This window comes from Xenopus tropicalis, chromosome 7 (genome assembly GCF_000004195.4).
Source record: "Xenopus tropicalis strain Nigerian chromosome 7, UCB_Xtro_10.0, whole genome shotgun sequence".
NCBI classification, from domain to species: domain Eukaryota; kingdom Metazoa; phylum Chordata; class Amphibia; order Anura; family Pipidae; genus Xenopus; species Xenopus tropicalis.
Window position 1 is genome coordinate 100,631,013 of NC_030683.2, and position 20,196 is coordinate 100,651,208.

General features: G+C 35.7%; 1 protein-coding gene across 10 annotated transcripts in view; it reads left to right on the forward strand.

Annotated features, from left to right (window-relative positions):
* The window catches only part of camta1 (calmodulin binding transcription activator 1), a 1,176,955-nt gene that overhangs the window by 637,503 nt on the left and 519,256 nt on the right, over window positions 1–20,196 (forward strand). For all 10 annotated transcript variants that reach the window (XM_031905360.1, XM_031905359.1, XM_031905362.1 and 7 more), the window contains exon 5: window positions 4,786–4,857. In XM_031905360.1, the coding sequence (XP_031761220.1) occupies window positions 4,786–4,857 (72 nt within the window). The remainder of the gene's footprint in view (window positions 1–4,785; window positions 4,858–20,196) is intronic.

Sequence of the window (20,196 nt, forward strand, 5' to 3'; positions counted from 1 at the left end):
ACTCTTTCCTTCTCACCTAATCACAGTTGCACCTGGTTCTGCCAATCTCTAAACATAAACCAGTGTAATCTGGCTGCTGGTTATTCGGATCCCTTGTCATGCAGCCCCTGCACTTATATCTCCAGGGCTTTCCTTTCACAGTGCACCACACTGCATAATAGAGATTTATTTATCTCTGAGATAAAACGGTCACAACAAAGGCGGTGAAAGGAGGGGTTGTTTATACAGAGCACATTACCTCTACTTAAACAAACTTGCTAATTACAAAATTGATGCATTTGCACTTGTTCACTTGCACTTGGAGGTGGTGTGTCAATAGGCATATGTAGACACAAGTACCCAATTAATGGTATTTTCCATGCAATGTGCTACGCCGAATTTAGATATGGAGTATTATGTAGGTGAATACTACCCTTTTAAAGATATGCAGTGCTTTGTCTGTACATATTGGTCAACACCTAGGGGCACATTTACTAATCCCCGAATCCGGATACTGAAAGGGAAAAAAACGGATTAGGAATGAAAATTTTGCAATTTTTACGTCGCCATCGCGATTTTTTCGTATTGCACTATAGTAAACGGCGGAAAAACCAAACCAAATTGTTCGCAACGGCAACGAAAAAGTCATGTAAAATATACGATAAAGTCGTAACGGCGATGAAAATGTTGCGCAAAATACGAAACAATCGCGCCGGCGATGAAAAAATCGCAAAAATACCGATCATTACGGAAAAAAAAGGAATTCGGACGCTTTCGGACGTTCGTGGATTAGTAAATGTGCCCCCTAGTATTGTGGGTTTGCTACCCATGTTCCCAATAATGCTATATACTCTAATGGGGGAATGTAATATGTATCGCTAATGGAGAAAAGCAGTTGCAATGGGACCAAAATGGTGCTTTGTGACACATTTTCTTTGCAAATGTTTTCATTTGCACACGTGCACAGTAAATGTAATAAAACTTCTTAATAAAAAAGTCATGGTCAGACTTCAAGCAGGCGTTAAATGTTTGCAATGCAATAAATGTTAAGGGAACATAATTACATTGCAAACAGCGCTGAACATTCGCAAAAACTGCATTTTACACAGCACTTGCAATTTTTATTACAATCCCCCTTCATGTCTTATCCCAAATAAAATAGTACATCAAACACCTTCTCGGATCCTTTAGTCTGTGATCCACTTTGTTTCTTTTCAAATATGAATTTAAAAAATTCAATTTTAATGATCTTCTGCCCAAAAAATATTGGCAGTTGGATATGTGATTTCATCCTCCTGCCAATAAAAAAACAAACAAAGAAGAGAATATTAATTAATATGTAGAATAGACAAAAATATATATATTTTACCAATAATAACATTTAGAGATAAAGGAAGCACTTTGTGCAATTACATGTAAAGATAAGGCTGCATTAAGCCCAGCTGGAAGGAAATATTTACCCTGAGCCGAGCAATAGAATGTTGAATGCCAGATATGATTAATGATTTTTCTGTACGAAATTTGAAAAGCCAAGTTTGTTCAACTACAAGTTTGATCTGGATTACAAGTTGAAAATCTGTTGGGAAATTGAGCTGGAAAGAGAAAGGGCAGCAGTTCAATAAGTTCTCTGCATATGGTAAGAAATATATGTCTGCGTTATAAATTTGCGCTGCCACCTACATGCATTAGTGAAGGTCAGGAGTTTACTGTTGGACACCCTGGAAATATAAAGATGGTTTAGGTAGAGCTGGCAAAACAAAATGGGTAATATATCAGTGGGATATTTATTCACTTAAGGAATCACTTTTTTTTTTATTCTTTCTTTCTTTTTTTTCTTTTTTTTTTGTTGTTTTTCGGTGGACAAATATAAACATTAAATAGTAAAAGCACAAACTGCTTTTAATGTAAAATAACCCCGATAAAATATTCAATTTCATGACAGGGGCAGCATCAATTTAACGGGTCCCTTCTAAAAAAACATCAAGCCCCACCCCCCATTGTTAAAAACATACTGACTACATGAAACACTTTAGCTGAAAAAGGCCACTACTTGCTTATTAACAAATTGAAATAAATAAACAATTAATATATGAATAGTAACATCAGTAAAGTGTAAGGCCAACGTAAACCCTACATCTAATATTTAAAAATACTTTTCCAGTATTTAAAATACTGTAACCTCCAATTGCCGCTGAAGGCTGCAAACAATTAGAACCAGGAGTGAGGGGCCGTCTGTTGTCACTCCTGGCATGGCTTTCCTCCATAACTCACACCCCTTTCACCATAACCCTTTCCATTACTTTGGACGCAGGCCTTACTCCTGCTATGCCCTACCTCATCCTCCTATCACCACCCCCCCCCCAGAAGCTCCTCCTGCTTTGTCTCTGCTCCAATAGCTGTTCCAGGTAAAAAAGAAAGCCTTTAACCCCCAGTGTTTCCACCTATCCTAACAGGCTATCAAAAAAAAATACCCATAATTCCCATCTTAAACTCATTCAGTTCCCTACATCCTAACCCTGTCATGGCCTTGTCGTTTCCCAGTTCCTGGGCATTCTTTCTTGTTAATCACTGTGAATACTTGCCCTGACTTAACTTAAAGGGGAACTGCAGCTATTATAAATAAAATCTACACAGTAATGAATGCTTAATTTAACGCATAGGGGCGCATTTACTAATCCACGAATCTGAATCTCGAATGAGAAAATTTTGCGACTTTTTCGTCACCGTCGTGTTTTTTTTGTATTTTGCGCGATTTTTTCATCGGCATCACGACTTTATCGTATTTTGCACGACTTTTTAGTCGCTGTCGCAATTTTTTCGTATTGAGCAATTTTAAACGGCGGAAAAACCAATCCAATTTTTTTGCGACGGCGATGAAAAAGTCGCGGAAAAGATACGATAAAGTCGTAACGGCGGCGAAAAAATCGCGGGACATGAGAAAAAGTCGCGATGGCGACGAAAAAGTCACAAAAATACCGATCATTATGAAAAAACGCCTTCAGATGCTTTCGGTCTGTTTGTGGATTAGTAAATCTGCCCCATAGATTTAAGCATTTTTTCCTGAAGATTTTAAGATATACAGTAAATGGTTGATGTGTGTGTTAAACAAATTGTGTGCTTCCTCAACCATAAACCACGGCATGTGTGTGTTGGTCACAGCTACTAAAAAATGTTGGCTAAAACAACTCACAATTTATCATGAATGTATAAAGAAGTGAACACTACATTTGTGGAATTTTTTTTATAATAATGACAGTTCACCTTTAAAGATACATTCACTAATTTATGTGCATTTATTAATAAAGCAAGAGAAGAAAGGGCATTTGCCCTGGGTGCCAAACTCATTTTGGCCTCAGCAGTGATGTATTGTTTTCCATTAAAGGATATGAAATGGTTATTGTAAAATATAAATATTGTTTCTGTACCCTATGGCAATGGCATAGCTGCCCTCGGTTGCCAAATAACCTTCAGTACAAGAATACAATCAATATATGCAAAGTGATCCTAGCCATTGTATCATTATACATTTCTAATCGTCACCGATGTACTGGGAGTCCCAGTGCATTTAATAAGTTAATTTTGTCATGGCAGCTACGTAACATTGGGACGTTGCAAGCTTAATTCAACTAAATCATATATTTTCATAACTGAGGCACTGCAGGTGAGCATTCCACTAGATAAGGAGATGAGTCAGTCCTTAACTGGAAAGGTCATATATATGTAGAGATGCAGCCAGCAAGTTTTCAGCGAGTTGTCTCACCATGTCCAGACACAATTGTTTTCGGTGTTAGGTCCTGCCTCTAGATGGTGCTAGAGTGCAAATACTTGGCAGCAAAATGCAATGGAAATGCCTAGACCATGCGCCACCTGGTGATTAATTTTGGTATTTTTGTTTCCTCTCGGACAACCAGAGACATAACGCAACAACATGGTAAAGAAACTAGGCTGCATCTGTAATTATAAGACCATATGACAGTAATAATGACAATTATTCTGCTTGAAAGTGAAAGGAGAAGACAACACAGTTTGTATGGAAAGAGTTCCAGCATAAATGTATTTGTAAAAAAAAAAAAAATTGCATCATCTTCTCCAAGCTCATAAAAAACATTTGCTCTGGCACCCAGTAACTTTGATCAGTGTGTGGATTTCTTAAGGCAGTGCATTTTTTTCTTTTTGAAAGAAATTGGTGGAATTGTCCATTCAGTCTTTAAAGATTCTTCTACATAAAACTAGCAACCAAAGCTGTCTTAAAAGGCATAATGGTGGACCCCCATAGCTGTCAATCAAAAACTACTGGCTTTGGAACTAATGTGGAGTGGCTTACCCAACCAACTCTAAGAAGAATGCGTCCTCCTGTGACACATTCAAAATCCTCTTTGCTCATCTGGAAAAAATGTTCTTTTAGTGTAGTAAAAGTATGTTTTTTATATTTATATAAACCTGTACCAGATGTCACCTTTACTATTAAGAAGAAAGTAATCATTGGCATTTATAGACAGATCAACAGTAATAAATGAGCACTCATTCTTCTAGGATATGACCTAATGGTTCCATGTAATTCTTTTTAATGGTCTGTGATCTAATCGATATAATATACATAGAATAAATATGGATTAAGGACATTTTATATGCAGTTCAATATATATTTTTGTAAAGATTGTGCTAGTATCACATTTAAATAATGAATATACTTAATATATTTATTAATTAATATAATTAATATACTTATTAATAGAGTTACAAAAAATTGAGCTCATGTTGCTCCTTGTTTGCATAGTTTAACATCCTCTCTTGTTTTTTTTCCAGTGTCTCTATGGCTGTTATGTCCACTCCTCCATCATACCAACTTTCCACAGAAGGTGTTATTGGCTTCTTCAGGTAAGGCTAATGGTTTACTTACATTCTTCTTTTGTTTGTATTCTTAAAGACGCTGATGTAAAGATATCAACTATGGTAGCTCCATGCCATCAGTCAAAGGATAACTGATTCAGGATTTTGATATGGTATTTCGGGGGTTTGATATGGATCATTTAGGTTGTATGCCAGTTTAGCTTAGATTGGGCCATTCCAGTCTGATCAGAATATGGTCAATAATGTCACTATAAGTTGTACATAGCATTGCAGGCACTTTTTATTTCCCCTCCCTTCCCTGTAGTTCACAGCACCTAGAAGGTTAGAGATCCCAGTTGATTCTTGATTTTATGGTGTCCAGGCATTTGAGTGTTTGTATATACTTTAGCAAGTTATGATTGATGAAATGAACAGATACAGTGATAAACAACCTGCTTCAGAAAATGATTTTAAATATGTGTAGATACTAGAATTACCCATATCATTTGTGAGGATTATAAATTGTCAGTGGCAGCCTATCCTAAATGTGCCTTTAATATAGTCTATAGAGTATAAATAATTAATACTGTGGATCAGTCTTTGGCTGTGATGATTTCTTGTTCAACATAAAGGCTCCACTGCAAAAAAGAGCTACCAAAATGGGGGAACCTGTTGCAAATCTTTAAAAAAGACTTCTATAAAACTTCTATATTTATATGTTGCTTCGTGCAGTGTTATGATCCACCATACTTACTATTTTCTGAGAGCTAAAAGTTGTTCATGTTGGAAAGCTTCTCCCAAAACACTCTATGGGAGGAATATTAGAATATTTTTATGAACAAGGAATTACTATGGAGCCAATGTCTACCATGAAAAGTCTTTTTCTGATAAAAGAATTTGTGCCAGGTTTACCCACTTACTATTAATCCAATTATTTTGTTATGGTTTGTGGTTATGATGCTACCTTCTATTCTGATTCTTCTGGGTCTCTTAAAGGGAGTATGTGCCCTATTTATAAATAAAGTTTATCCTTCATTTAGATATTGGATTATTTAGCCATACTACTTGTCTGGTTTACTCTGCAGTAAGTAAAACCAAAAGTGCAATCTGTGTATGCAGTTGCTAGCTAAGGAGAATCCTCAGAAGGCTACTCAAACATGTACTGTAAATACAAATATGGATTGCAAAGTCTGATTTATATATATGTTGGTGGGTTGCTAAAACATAAATGACTAGGGTTAATAGTAACAATCCTATGCTTATGAGTTTGGATTACTAGGGTATGTTGGATTTGCAGAGCACTCAGGTCCCCCACAAATGATGTGCCCCACTAAAATCTATGCCTTATTTTTCTTTTGAAAGTAAATGGAAGGTAAACCTATTTCTAGGGCACATGTTCCCTATATGCTTCATTAAGGGTTTAGTACAACAAACAATGGTTACAAAATTCTCCCTAATCTCAGAAAGTATTACCCCAAAACAAAGGCTTAATGAAAAAGTTTCAAAATAAAATGTCTTTTCTATCATTGTTAATTTTGATGTCTTTAACTTCAATATTCTGGTTTTTCTAAACACACGGTCCTATGGTATAATCTAAAAGTAAAATGGAAGAGGGTTATTTTCCTCTTTAATGTAACATTTTCATGTCATGCAGCTAAAGGGAAAGTTCATGGTTTTTTAGCCATTTTAGACCTCAAGTGTTTTTAGCAGAGTTATTATATTATATTAGGGAAAACAATTGCTGGGGTGTTCCAGTGTATAAAGGACTCAGTGGGAATCAGTGCCAAGTAAATGATGTATGTCAAAGTTTGTTGACCCTAAAAGATATTGCTGACGGGTCTTGTAACTTCTACTTATGCAAGATGTTAAGAAGATGCATTTTATACAAGAAAAATACATTTTCCTGTTCAGTACCAGGAAATAAAACAATAAAACAACTACCGTTGATTTGATTTATTTGAGTTATTTACATTTGCCAGTTAGCCAAAATTACAAAATAAATCTTTATTTTTGCTAATACTTTCCTTCAATGCCCATCTGATACTCATAGCAACTATGCTGTGTTTTGAAAAATGACCTAAAGAAGGTTTTCTGGTAGTCAAAAGACTTTGCTAAGGTTTGTTTTCTGAGAAGACTTTGAATTTATCAAGCATAAGTCTTTGTATTATGTAATGCAACAAAAAACACTTGGAGAGAAAGCAAGCTTTAAGAGAGATAGAGATGAGCAGTTTGCTAGAGGCACCCATTCTCTTTGCCTCAGTTTTGAGTTATCTTAGTGTAAAGTCTGAAACAATCTGTACATGATCCATAGATAGATAGATAGATAGATAGATAGATAGATAGATAGATAGATAGATATGATAGATAGATGATAGATAGATGATAGATAGGTAGATGATAGATAGATAGATATGATTGATAGATAGATAGATAGATATGATAGATAGATAGATAGATAGATAGATAGATAGATAGATAGATAGATAGATATGATAGATAGATAGATGATAGATAGATAGATAGATAGATAGATAGATAGATAGATAGATAGATAGATAGATAGATAGATAGATAGATACATAGATAGATGATAGATAGATGATAGATAGATAGATAGATATAGATAGATAGATAGATAGATGATAGATAGATAGATAGATAGATAGATAGATAGATAGATAGATAGATAGATAGATAGATAGATATAGATAGATAGATAAATAGATGATCAAAATTCGTATTTGTGCAAATTTTCATTTTTTTCTGTTTCAGATAACCTCAAAATGTAAAAAAAAATGTGGGGGAAAAATCAATAGAATAAAACCATGAAATGACCTTGGATTCATATTTTACTTATCATTTGCAATGGGTTGAAAAACCTGAACTGACTAAATAGTTCAAATTTTGCCTAGGACAGCTTCCATTGACAGGTTTTCAGATGCTGAAGTTTTACATTCAAATGTTTTGTGTTTTTTTTTTTTTGCTTAATAAATATTTAAAATTTGAAAATCTTTGTAAACCATAATTCAAATTTGTGATTTTTAGCAGAAAAAAATATGAACGTTGATAAATAAGCACTATGAAAGTGAGGCTTGTACCAAAACTTTGCTGTGTGTTTGTATTCTGACTGGCTGACTTTCCCAGCATTACCTGGATATTGAAATAGTGGAAATGTACAATTTCCAGCATCCCCAAGAACCTTTGAATGCAATTTATTGTAATTAATCAACAGCTACAAAGTACAACTACCAATTACATACCCTAGGGTATACATCTATCTATGGCTATACCAAAATAACCACCCGCAACCAAGGATTAATATGCAACAATGATGCAAACAAGAGACTTCATGACAATTATGCTTGGGGAGCTTATAATGTTTATTATTGTACCAGGCACAAAGCAGGGTCAGCATTTTGAGGGATAGGGATAATACTCCTGATAAAGGGAGGTTTATTTTCCATTCTGCAGTTATCTTGCCTACTGTGCAAAGTTTTACTACTTATAACTGCAATCACATGCCAAATAAGGGATGTGATTGGCTATTTGGTAGCTCCACGTGGACTGTTGGCCTGCAGGAGGCTCTGCTAGGATTAAAACGTTGTCTCTGGGCTCCCAAAACTTGCCAACTAGTCAGAGATTTAAAAATACTACTTTGAGGCCGCTGGGAACAACATCAAAGGGGGTGGTGAGCAACTTGTTGGCTGCTCTAAATCAACTGTACATTCAAACATTTTCTTATAGAGTATCAGAAACTCAACTTTGCACTCTGAGGGGGTTCTGAGTCCTAGTCCATGACTAGTTTTTGCTTTCTACTTTCCAGGGATCTCTGATTTCCACAGTGATATATAACCCTTTGTTCTATCAATACTGTTGGATAAAAAACATTTTCTAAACTGTTGGTAATTTCATTGTAATTATTGGCTACTTTATGTACTTCAAATGAACTGTCATCTTAATGAAAGTTAAAGGATCAGCCACTTTATTGGCTCAGTATCTGGGTACTATGATTCCACAGTACAGTATAAAGAATAGCAAATAATTGTAGTGTTTTCCTGTGGTGTGCAGTTGCTGAACTGAAATTCTATTCTCTGACATTACAATCCAGCAGCATAACTTTGGCATTGTAATTTGTCACACTTTTGTGTGCTATATCTCACTGAATTCATCTCCACACCCCAGTGCTACCAGCCAGGAAAAATGCACTCAAACCTAATGGAAAATGTAAAATCACAAAAGAGAAAGTTAATGGCCACAACCAGTATTATTGTTCCCAATCCCACAGGCGCTGAGAAATCTGTTATATCAGCCGAACTGAAGCCACAAGAGTGTAATGTAGCTTCTTCTTGTATAGTATGGTATTTGCAGAAAATGCCATCGCGTTTCAGTCTGTGGGCTACACATGTACTTTGAATAAGAAAAGGGAATGGATCATCTAATTTAGCAAGAGATAACAAAAAACAAAAAAAAACTTTGTACATCATCAAGAAATCTTACTTGAAAGGTTTATTTACTTGCAAATGGATATAATTACTTAATTTACTATATTCAAGCCAGGTATGGTGGTTTGGTTTGCCCCTAGGAATAAATGCTCAACACTGTCTAGGCAGCCGTCTATGGTTTTTATTCATTTACATAATTTTATTTTACAAGGTATGATCTATTATCCAGAAACCGAAATCTAAATGGAGGTATGGTATCCCTTATCTGGAAACCTGTTATCCAGAAAACTCTGAATTACGGGAATGCTATCTCCCATAGACTCCATTTTAAGGAAATAATTTTAATTAATAACAAATATTTTCTTTTTCTCTGTAATAATAAAATAGTACCTTTTACTTGATCCAGAGTAAGCTGCATGAATCCATATTGGTGGCAAAATAATCCTTTTGGGTCTATTTAATGTTAAGGTAATGAGATTCAAATAACAGAAAGATCCCTTATTCAGAAAAAACCCCAAGCATCCTGGGGGAAATCTTCATTTTGACAGATTTCCTTCATTTCTCTGTAATATAAAAACAGAGCTCTATACATAGGAATAGGAAACAAAACAGCTAGCGATAATCTAATGATGGCAAAACATTACCCTTTTTTATGTTTAAATGTATTCAACAGAATTACCACATGGTGCTAAAAATGACACAATTATTTCTATAAATTAATACCTGTGCCATATTCCTGAAGTATAAATTGCAATTTGGTGCAACACAATTCACACAGCGTAACATTCAATAGGTTGTACAGTAGCTATGCATTGCCGATACTTTAATTAATTTGGTCCATCTATTTAGAGACAATATAATCCATTTTTGGCAAACACCCCCCCCCCCTTTCCTTTTCCAAGCTGAAGTCTTTCTTAGGCTTTAAAATAACTAAGCACTCATTATATAGGGGGCTTCTTAGTGGACTACTGATTTGTTTTATTAAAAAAGCAAGGATGGTCTATTGCAGGGGTCCCCAACCTTTCTTACTCGTGAGCCACAGTCAAATGTAAAAAGACTTGGAGAACAACACAAGCACCATAAAAGTTTATGGAGGAGCCAAATAAGGGCTAAGATTGGCTATTCGGTAGCCCCTTTGCACACTATCAGTTTACAGGAGGCTTTATTTGGTAGTTAATCTTGTTTTTATTCAACCAAAACTTGCCCCCAAGTCAGGAAATCAAAAATACAAACCTGGTTAGGGGGCACTGAGAGCAACATGCAAGGGTGAGCAAAATGTTGCTAACGAGCCACTCGCTGGGGATCACTGGTCTTTTGTATATTGCATTTCATGACCATTTTGTCAAAGGCTATCCAAGGCCAAGAATTTACTAGCATATTGATGTTATTGTTCCTTTAAAAAGTTGTGACATTGTCTGCTCATCCTGCTCAACCTCTCGGACATTTTTAAAGGTTCTTGGATTTCATAAGTAAAAAACTCAAGCCATTTGATAAACTAATGGATAAATACACTTTAATGGATAAATGACAACAAGCGAAATATGTCAAGAAAGCGTTATACTAATGCTGAGGAATGGGGATAATAAAACTAGATTTCCAATAGAAGCTGTTAACGCTGTTAGCTATAAATGATTATTAGGTGCCCCATAACAGGTATCTTTTGTGTTCCAACCTACGCTAAATGTTAGTATGGTGGAGAATTTTTATGAGCTGATTCATCTGCATCTTGTTTTCATATTCAGAAGAGAAATGTCTTCATTTGTATTTTTTATTTTATTTTTTTTGTGTAGCAGAAAGATAATTTTTATATCGGAATGAACTTGCACCAGACATTTGGTTTAGATTATTATTTTTATTTTTTTACAAATGATTCAATAAATCATGATTACAACCAAACATTGCTTTCAGTGAGATGCCTTTCAAAAGACAAAATAGGAAACAAAAGTACCTGCTGTACCTTATTGATAACACATTAAGAAAACCCAAACTGCAAACATCTCTTTTATTAAACAGATAACCTCATTACAAAATAGCATGCACCGGATCCCATTTACTCCTGGTGTTATATATAAAATTGAAAAAAAACAAATTACTAACATCTTTTAAAAGGTGCTGAACACATAATAATAGGTTGGCTTTTTGAATAACTATAGAATCTAAATAGCATGTACAGCTGCTCTATGAAAGGAAACTTTGAACAAATGAAATAAGCAGTATTGGCACCTGTTTTGGCATCAGAAATATGCTGTCCAAAATGTGATCCAGTAGAATGTGTTGTAATCAGATAAATTGGTAGTGATATGGAAGGAATAGCATCAGTTTAAATGCCACCTCAAAACATTGTCCATAAAATCTATCTTAGCAACTCTCAGGAATATGCCTGTGAAGGTTCTCATTCATCCAGGTCCAGGTCCAGATCCAGGTCCAGATCCAGGTCATGGTAAATCTGTAGTAAAAAGTCAAATCAACTGGACTTGCTGTGTTTTTCTTGAAGACTTTTCACCAGTTATCTGACTGGCTTTCTGAACTCTGAATTGAGAAAGTCAGTTGGATGACTGGTGAAACATCTTCAAAAAAAACACGGCAAGGCCAGTTGTTTTGACTTATTACAACAGATAACTCTCAGTAACTGAGACTACAGGTTTTCCTAAGGCTATTTTCAGATTGGGCTGATTCTTGGCCTGTAGATAAATGCAGGCAGAGGATCAGCCCCTACACTTGCATCTGCCTTTTCCCTGTGCCTGCACACAGTCACTGTGTTGGGCCCCAATTCCATACTTCTGCGCCAAAATTTGCTCTGTTGATGCCAGCGTAGGGGAAAATCACAGAATCAGGCTCGCTGGCATTAGCCTGAGCCTTAAAAAGTCATTAATTTGCCCTTCTTTGACATTCTTGCTAAAGTTTTTGCCAGTCTTAATTCTGTATATATTCTAGCATATCTTATGGGTGGATTGTTCAGTGTAAATAAAATACAAAGGCTATTAAATCTTATATATATATTATATATAAAGAAAAATAGTACAAGTATCGGACATGTTATCCAGAATGCTTGGAACCTGAGGTTTTTTTGAGGTCTTTCTGTAATTTGGATCTCCATGCCTTACGAATACTAAACATTAATTAAACAATAGAATTGTTTTGCCGCCAATAAGGATTCATTATATCTTAGGATCAAGTACAAGCTACTCTTTTATTATTACAAAGAAAAAGGAAATCATTTTTCAAAACTGTAAGTTCAGGTCTCTGTTGTACTCATTTAACGTGTATCGGGGTTACCATATAACTACTACACTACAATTCAAGGAAATGGTTACAGTGTAGAGAAGTCAAGAAAACAGCCAGAAAATAGCAGTGGCAATATGGCCCTTTAACAGATAAACCCCACTTTGTTTGCTACAAATATGCAAAAGCGGCTTCCTTGGAGGCTGTGTTTCACCCAGTTACATTCAATAAAAAGATAAATATATATTCCTGTATAGTCGTAACGAACTGTAGATACACGTATTAGCATCTACAACAAGAAAATGCATCACTGTTCTGTCTGACAGAAGAAAATGCCACTTCATGCTGTATAATTCTGTTGACTGATTTGTTTTTTCCGCTTGATAAACGTGCCTTACAGAATAACACAGTACGGTGAGGTATTATCCCACATGAGATAAAAAACATAATTTGATAAAATCTTGGCTTATGTATTGCTACACTGCATTTATAATATTGATATTAATGTTTTTTTACCTCTGAAAGGAAAGTGTGTTACGTGTTTGAAATAGATAAGTGTGGTTTATGACTTTTATGTGATGGGTTCCAAAAGGAAGCAATAAGAAAAAAATATACTCTCATTTTGAACTATTTTCCTTTGATTTCTTTTCTGCTGTGAAGCTTTGTCCTTGTATTATGCAATGGGCTCAAAAGTTCTTTCTTGGAGGTAAATATATATAATTTTTTTTTTGTCTTTACGAAGAGAAAATGGACTCCATTTATATTTTTTTTATACTTACATTAGGTTTGGTTGTTCGCCATTTTGGAGGGAATTTAAACAAATACTTTCAGCCATATTCAAAATATATGTTATTGATGTTGAAGTCCTAATTGCCGAGTTGCCAGTTTTATTGGTCATGGAACAAAACAGCCATTTTAAAAATCCTACATATAATATAGGGCTCTCCGCCATAATTTGGAATTCTATTATTGTTAACGGGCTAGATCTGAAAAGTCCTGTAATCAATAACTTTCTAATTTGGTGTACTTTGCTGTCTCTAAAATTATCAAACTCAACCTTGAGATCTGCTATGCTTGGAAGACTCCCGGTGGAGAAAAATTCTCCGATTTATGTCAATGACCCAGAAATTCTGCAACCCTTTTCCCAGCAGGTGATCAGAATGTTCTGGATTAGGTTATACTAGTGTAAGTGTTGAAACTCTTGTCTTTTTAATGCAAATATTTTCAAGAGAAGGGTCGATTTGTATAGACTCATTCAAGCCTTTGTTACTGTTATAACAGAGAAGCAGAGCTTATAGTAAACACTCAATAGGAACTCTCAGAAACACTCAATAAGAACACTTAGCAGCCATGCTGCTTTACATTACTCAAGACAAAGAAATGTGTGAACATGATATTTTCTCATTTGTAGTCCAACTGCAGTTTTTACTTGGAGGTTCAGTAATGGAGTTAGGGTAAGTGCTCTATCTTAGGCCTTGCATGGGCTAACTCTACTGGGAGTATGATATGTGACTTCTTGTGTTAGCTTGATTCAACTTGAGTAACCTGGTATAGTGAAACTATTTTCTTTTTCTCTATAATAATTAAACAGTACCTTGAACTTGATCCTGAATTACATGTAATTAATCCTTATTGTAGGACAAACATTCCTATTTAGTTTATTTTATGTCTAAATTATTTTCTATTTTTTTTTTTTTTAGTAGACTATGGATAGTGTCCCATATGGAGATTAGTTGTCCATGATAAATCTCTGCTACCGTGGGCGACTAATCTCCCTGAAAAGCCTTTCCTCTGGCAATAAAGTGAATCACTAGTGGAAAGGCCTACATATTGCTTCAGGCGTGAGAAGTTTCCTTCTACAGGCAACCAAAGTGCTGTGTAGGGCTTTTCATGGTGATTCCCTTTATTACAGGTGGAAAGGCTTTTTGTGGAAATTAGTCATTTGTGGTAGCAGAGATTTATTGCTGGTGACCTGCTCGTGGGTACTCTTGAGGTATGGAGATCCAAATTACAGAAAGACCCCTTATCTAGAAAACCCCAGGTCTCTATCATTCTGGATAGCAGGTTCCATATTTGTACTAACATATCCTAGTCTTATCTAGAAAACCCCAGGTCTCTATCATTCTGGATAGCAGGTTCCATATTTGTACTAACATATCCTAGTCTTCTAGTTTGTGTTTTCAGGGGAAACATAGCAGTGCATGCACATTTTGTGGCTATGTCTCTACTTCTGCAATGAACTTACCATGTTTCACCCAATATTTAGAGATATAAACCCACATAAATTGCATTGTTTATTGATAGCATGACAGGACATCAGCCCTGATCTATGTACTAATTTGCTAGCAAATGTCCTCGTTCAACCACTGGAGGCTTTTATATTTTGTCACTATGGGTGTGTACATTAATATTGAAGAGTTTAGAGTAGCAGAAATCAAGTAGTTTAGAGGAACCATTTTTATAGACTTGGGGCAATGTAATAAAAGCCATCAATTGAAAAATATGCTATGCATGAACAATTTGTACTTTGTAGGTATTTATTGAAACTTATTTAAACCAATGAAACCATTCAGTGACTTAAGTGTGGAAAAAAGTCCATGTATTTTATAGCAATTTAAACTTGTATTGTAATATTTTTTTTTATAAAAAAAACAATTACATTGGGAAATACATTTGGTTTATCTATGCACGTTTTTTCATGTATTAGATTTCCCCATAAGAATTTCAATTTTTTTTACCTGATGGTAAATAAAGCTTTTGGACCAGATGGTATTCATCCCAAGATACTAAAGAGGGTTTAGTTTAACATTAGCAAGACCACTGTAATCATCATCATTGACATTTTGATGCCTGGCATTTCACCAAAGCGCTTTGCCAGATGTAGACAGGATAAATTATTTAAAAGGGGAACATGTCCTAAGAAAGGTCATCCATAGTGGAGAAATAAATAAAAGGTTAAATATGAGCTAATATTCATTAAGAGTTTAATAAACCTTTAAAAAACACACATATAACAGTCTTCTTTAAAGAAAGTGGTACAAAGGATTATGTATTAAAAGACTGTTGAATCAATGGTGATTGCTTATACCTATTCTTAAATATATACTAAACGTATGGGTCCTATTGTATTAGGAAGCTACTGGACTGGAAAAAGGAGAGAATTAAAAAAACAAATTAATAATGGGAATTGAATAGCTGTGTAAGGGATACACAGAAGTTGTATATTTGTTTGCTGGAGGCATCTTGATGTGTTGTGTTAATGTATAATGTAGGACCCTCTCTGTCACTGTATTTTAGGCTAAGGAATATATAAGATCACTAGTGGCTCTGGGAAAGCTAACCTTCAACCTTTTATTACTGGTTGAATTTTAAACGTACCAGTAGAAGAAGCCCTAAAAGGTATTTCCTATCATCACTTGGTTGCAATCCCTTTGGATTTATTATATGGTCCTGTGTGATGCCATTTTCAAATCAAAACACTCAATGTACTAAGTCTGTGGGGTAATCTTACCAGTAGGTTTGGCAATTAAAATGAAAATGTGAAAAATATGTAATCTATGGAATTATCCCCAATTTTAAGGTTTGACACTAAAGCCGGCCATATATGCACCGATATTATCATACAAAACCTAATTTCATACGATATTTGGTGCGTGTATGGCGGCTCCACAAGATGACCGATATCACAAAGGCTGCGGATATCAGTCATCTAGTTGATAAAGCAGATTAAAAGATTTTTATTGGACACCGTTGAAGGCGCCCAAGCAAAATCTACATTTAGGGCTGAACTGGCAGGTGGAGGTAGGTTTCTATTGCTTCTACCTTCATATCTGACAATTCTGCCCTGAATGTCAATGGTGGGTGGAAACAATCTTTCCTGCAACCAATGGTCAGACGAAAGATCATTATTGCTACGTGTATGGCCACCTTAAGACCTCAAAGTCTGAGTATGGGTCAATTATGCTTAAGAAAAAATAATCAAGAGATTTGCTTTATTAATCCTGATTCCAAAGTTTTTAGTTAATGTGTAGGCTCCTTATTTGTGTGACATATATGGAATAATACACCTATTAGATACCAAAATCAACTATATAATATCATAAATATACAAAGACACCATACAATACACTATCTGATGCTTTATTCACCAGCAGATGAGAGAGACGCCACTAGAAGATGCCATTAGAAGAATGGCAGTTTTATTTTAAAGGAGAAGGAAAGGCTAATAAAGAGTTAATCTCAAAATGCAGGCTTACCTTCAGTTGTCTCAATAGTGCCCTTAAGTCTCCCCATATATCTCCAGTTCAGATGATCAGAAGCAAAACAGGAAAAAAAAACGCTGAGCTGGGTAGAAAGATTCCCATAATGCATCGCTCTTTTCCAGGACTTGGAGACTTACTATTAAAGGTGGCGCATGCGCACAAGCAGGCGCGCTCCCCCTAGCGTCTGGTTATGAGACGCTATTTGCTATTAGACGCAGCAGCTGGGGCCATTACAGGACGCAGCCGGCAGGTGCAGGGGCACAGAGGCAAGCGAGGAGAGGAGCGGGGATGAGAGGACGCAGGTACAGGGAGGGGGAGAGGTGAGCAGGGGTGAGGAATGGTGTCGGCTGACAGGTGCTGGGGCGGAGAGGCAAGCGAGGAGAGGAGCAGGGATGAGAGGACGCAGGGAGGGGAGAGGAGCGGTGAGGAACGGTGACAGCTGACAGGTGCTGGGGGGGGGGAGAGGCAAGCGGGGAGGCTAGTGGAGCGCCATGTTTAAAACATGGCGGCGCAGACAAGGAGAAATAGTGTGTACTTCAGGAGGACCGTACTGGGCAAAGGAGCATTTTTAGAAGAAATGATTTCAGCGTTCAGGTAGGGGCAGGGGCCCTCTATTACATACTAAAAAATTAGTAAAACCCTTTCCTTCTCCTTTAAGATTCAAAAAAGGCTTTTATATTAAAAGGTCTGACATTGTTAAATTCTCTCATCAAATAAGAAAATACAAATTAGGACTTGCTTTCTGGAAGACATATTTTCCCCTCTATAGGGCAATTGGGTAATGGCTTCTGATGGATCAACTAGCAGTTAGGCAGGTTAAGCTTGGACAACAAGGTTGAACGTGATCAATGCATCTATTAAAATTTAACTTACTGTGTTACTATTCATGCATTCCAAACGCTTGATAGACCTTGTAGACTTCTAGCAATCTGTTCTTATTAAGATCAGGCTCTTACTTATTGTAATCCAATATTGCAATTGGGAACTAATTATAGGACTGTAATACTTTTAAGACACATGGAAGAATTCAGTATTACATCACAAGAAGAAGAAAAATGCATAAATGAAATTACTTCAGGGGTCATATTTGTTGTTTATATAATACTGTTTTATGAGAGACTATAAACCTAAAGTAAACCTAATTATAGGTTAGAGTAAACTGTCTGTTTTGCAGTAAGAAGTATTGATTGGTTTACTGTATTTAGGGTTATATTTGTTAAAGAACAAGCAAACATTTAGACACAATTTGCTAGACAAGAGCAGCTCTAGTCACTTGTACAGGATACCATGAAGTAGATTGATTCTGATGTGATCTGGACTGGAAGTTGACTCAGTACTTAAATATGGAAGTGATAATATTTTTACTTCTACGAGCTGGAACTGGGTGTTTGTTTATTGAGACGAGTTTCATGTCTGCCCCAAGGCTGAGTGGCAGTCAGCTCAACCCAGAGATATGACGGATGTTAAACAACACACAGACAGTAGCAAACAAGACCGTTTCATCTCTCTGAACATTTTTTCAGCAAGGGGCCAACCAGTAAGTTCATCCTTTAAATGGCATACTTACAAATATTTCCTCGTTTGTTTGTTTTTAATCCCCTGAAGACAAATCCACGAAATCATTTTTTTTTTCAGCAGTAAATATACACAAGGCTATAGGCATTATATCATTAAAGTGAGTTACACAAATAAGGATTAGTCTTTACTTTTATGTTGAAGTTAATAATTTAAATCAATGTACACAGTTAAATATGAGCACCGCTGAGTACAGGCAGATATTAAATCACATTTGGATTACAATGTAGCTTTTGTATGAGATAATTAACTGCTCCTTTGCCAAAGCCTCTAGCAATGTATTACTTTTCAGACCTCAGCAATGTGTTGGACACATTTATAGGGAAATTCCGCTGAAAAAACAAAGGGTTTTACCAAGTGCCGGACCAGCATAAACTCTGTAAAGTTCCCTTTCTATTTTAGATTTGTCATCTATCTATCATAATGCTTACTGCAACATGGTTATCAGAGACATTAAAGGCAGAACATCACTTTACCAGGCTTTGGCCTGGGTAAGTAAAAAAACTAAACAAATAAGTGTTTTGTTTTTCTTTTTTATTTATACAACTGATTTTATATGAGGATGGTCAAATTGTACTGCAGTGATCCCCAACCAGTGACTCGTGAGTAATATGTTGCTCACAACCCCTTGGATGTTGCTCCCAGTGGCCTCAAAGCAGGTGCTTATTCTTGAATTCCTGACTTGGTGCAAGTATTGGTTGCATAAAAACCCAGTATACTGCCAAACAAAGCCCCCTGTAGGCTGCCAGTGTATATAGGGGCTACCAAATAGCAATCCTAGCTCCTATTTGGCAGCCGAGGTACATTTTTTATACCTGTGTTGCTCCCTAAGACTTTTTCCATTCAGATGTATCTCACGAGTAAAAAAGACTGGGTATCCCTGTTGTACTGGATGGCTCTTTTAGCCATTGGACTTAGTAGAAGAGGGTTAGTGAAAAACCCCTGGTACATAGTTACATAGTTACATAGTTACATAGAGTTGAAAAAAGACCTGTGTCCATCAAGTTCAACCCATCCAAGTAAACCCAGCACACTTAACCCACACCTACCAATCTATACACTCACATACATACACTATATATACAACCACTAGTACTAACTGTAGATATTAGTATCACAATAGGTACTTCCAGGTCCCTCAACAGTTTGTAGTTAAACATAAAGAAAAACCATTAGATTGTTCCAATCCTATGAACCTGTTATATATCTAATGTTAAAACTGATCTTTTATCAAGACCACCCTATAAAGTATTATATCAAGACCACCCTATAAAGTATAATTCTAGCCAAGAATACAATTTACACTTGTGCACTTGTTACACACTGACATTTGCAAACATTTTATTACCATTGTTTGATTTAAAGTCCTGTTAAACATTTTCAGATGGTCGTTATGATTTAATACTTTATGTTACTAGGCAAGGCTAGAAACAGCAGAATTTATGGCTTGTTTTAAATTTTAATGCTTCTCCAAAGTCGCTGTTCACCTTTTACCTTTTTTACAATTTGGTGACTTGTAATTGACAGGATTCTTTCTAATGGCATTTATGGAAAGTTTTTGTTTTTTTTTTTAAATAGACAGACAGATAGATAGATAGACTACAATAGACCAGGGTATAGCTTAAATACATAACTCACTATTTAAAGAAAATATCCATATTGTCTTTAATTTTCTTAAAATAATAATAATTATTCTTATTACATTGCTCCAAAGCTTATAAAACCAAATACTTTCACAATCATAATTGCATTAGACATTATTTAGTGTTACCTATTTTTCAAGTTCAGCACTTTACCGTATCCAGGTGAAATATACCATGCATTTAGTGATGGGCAAAATAATTCGGCAAGCATGGATTTGTGGCTAATTTCTGCATTTCGCCATT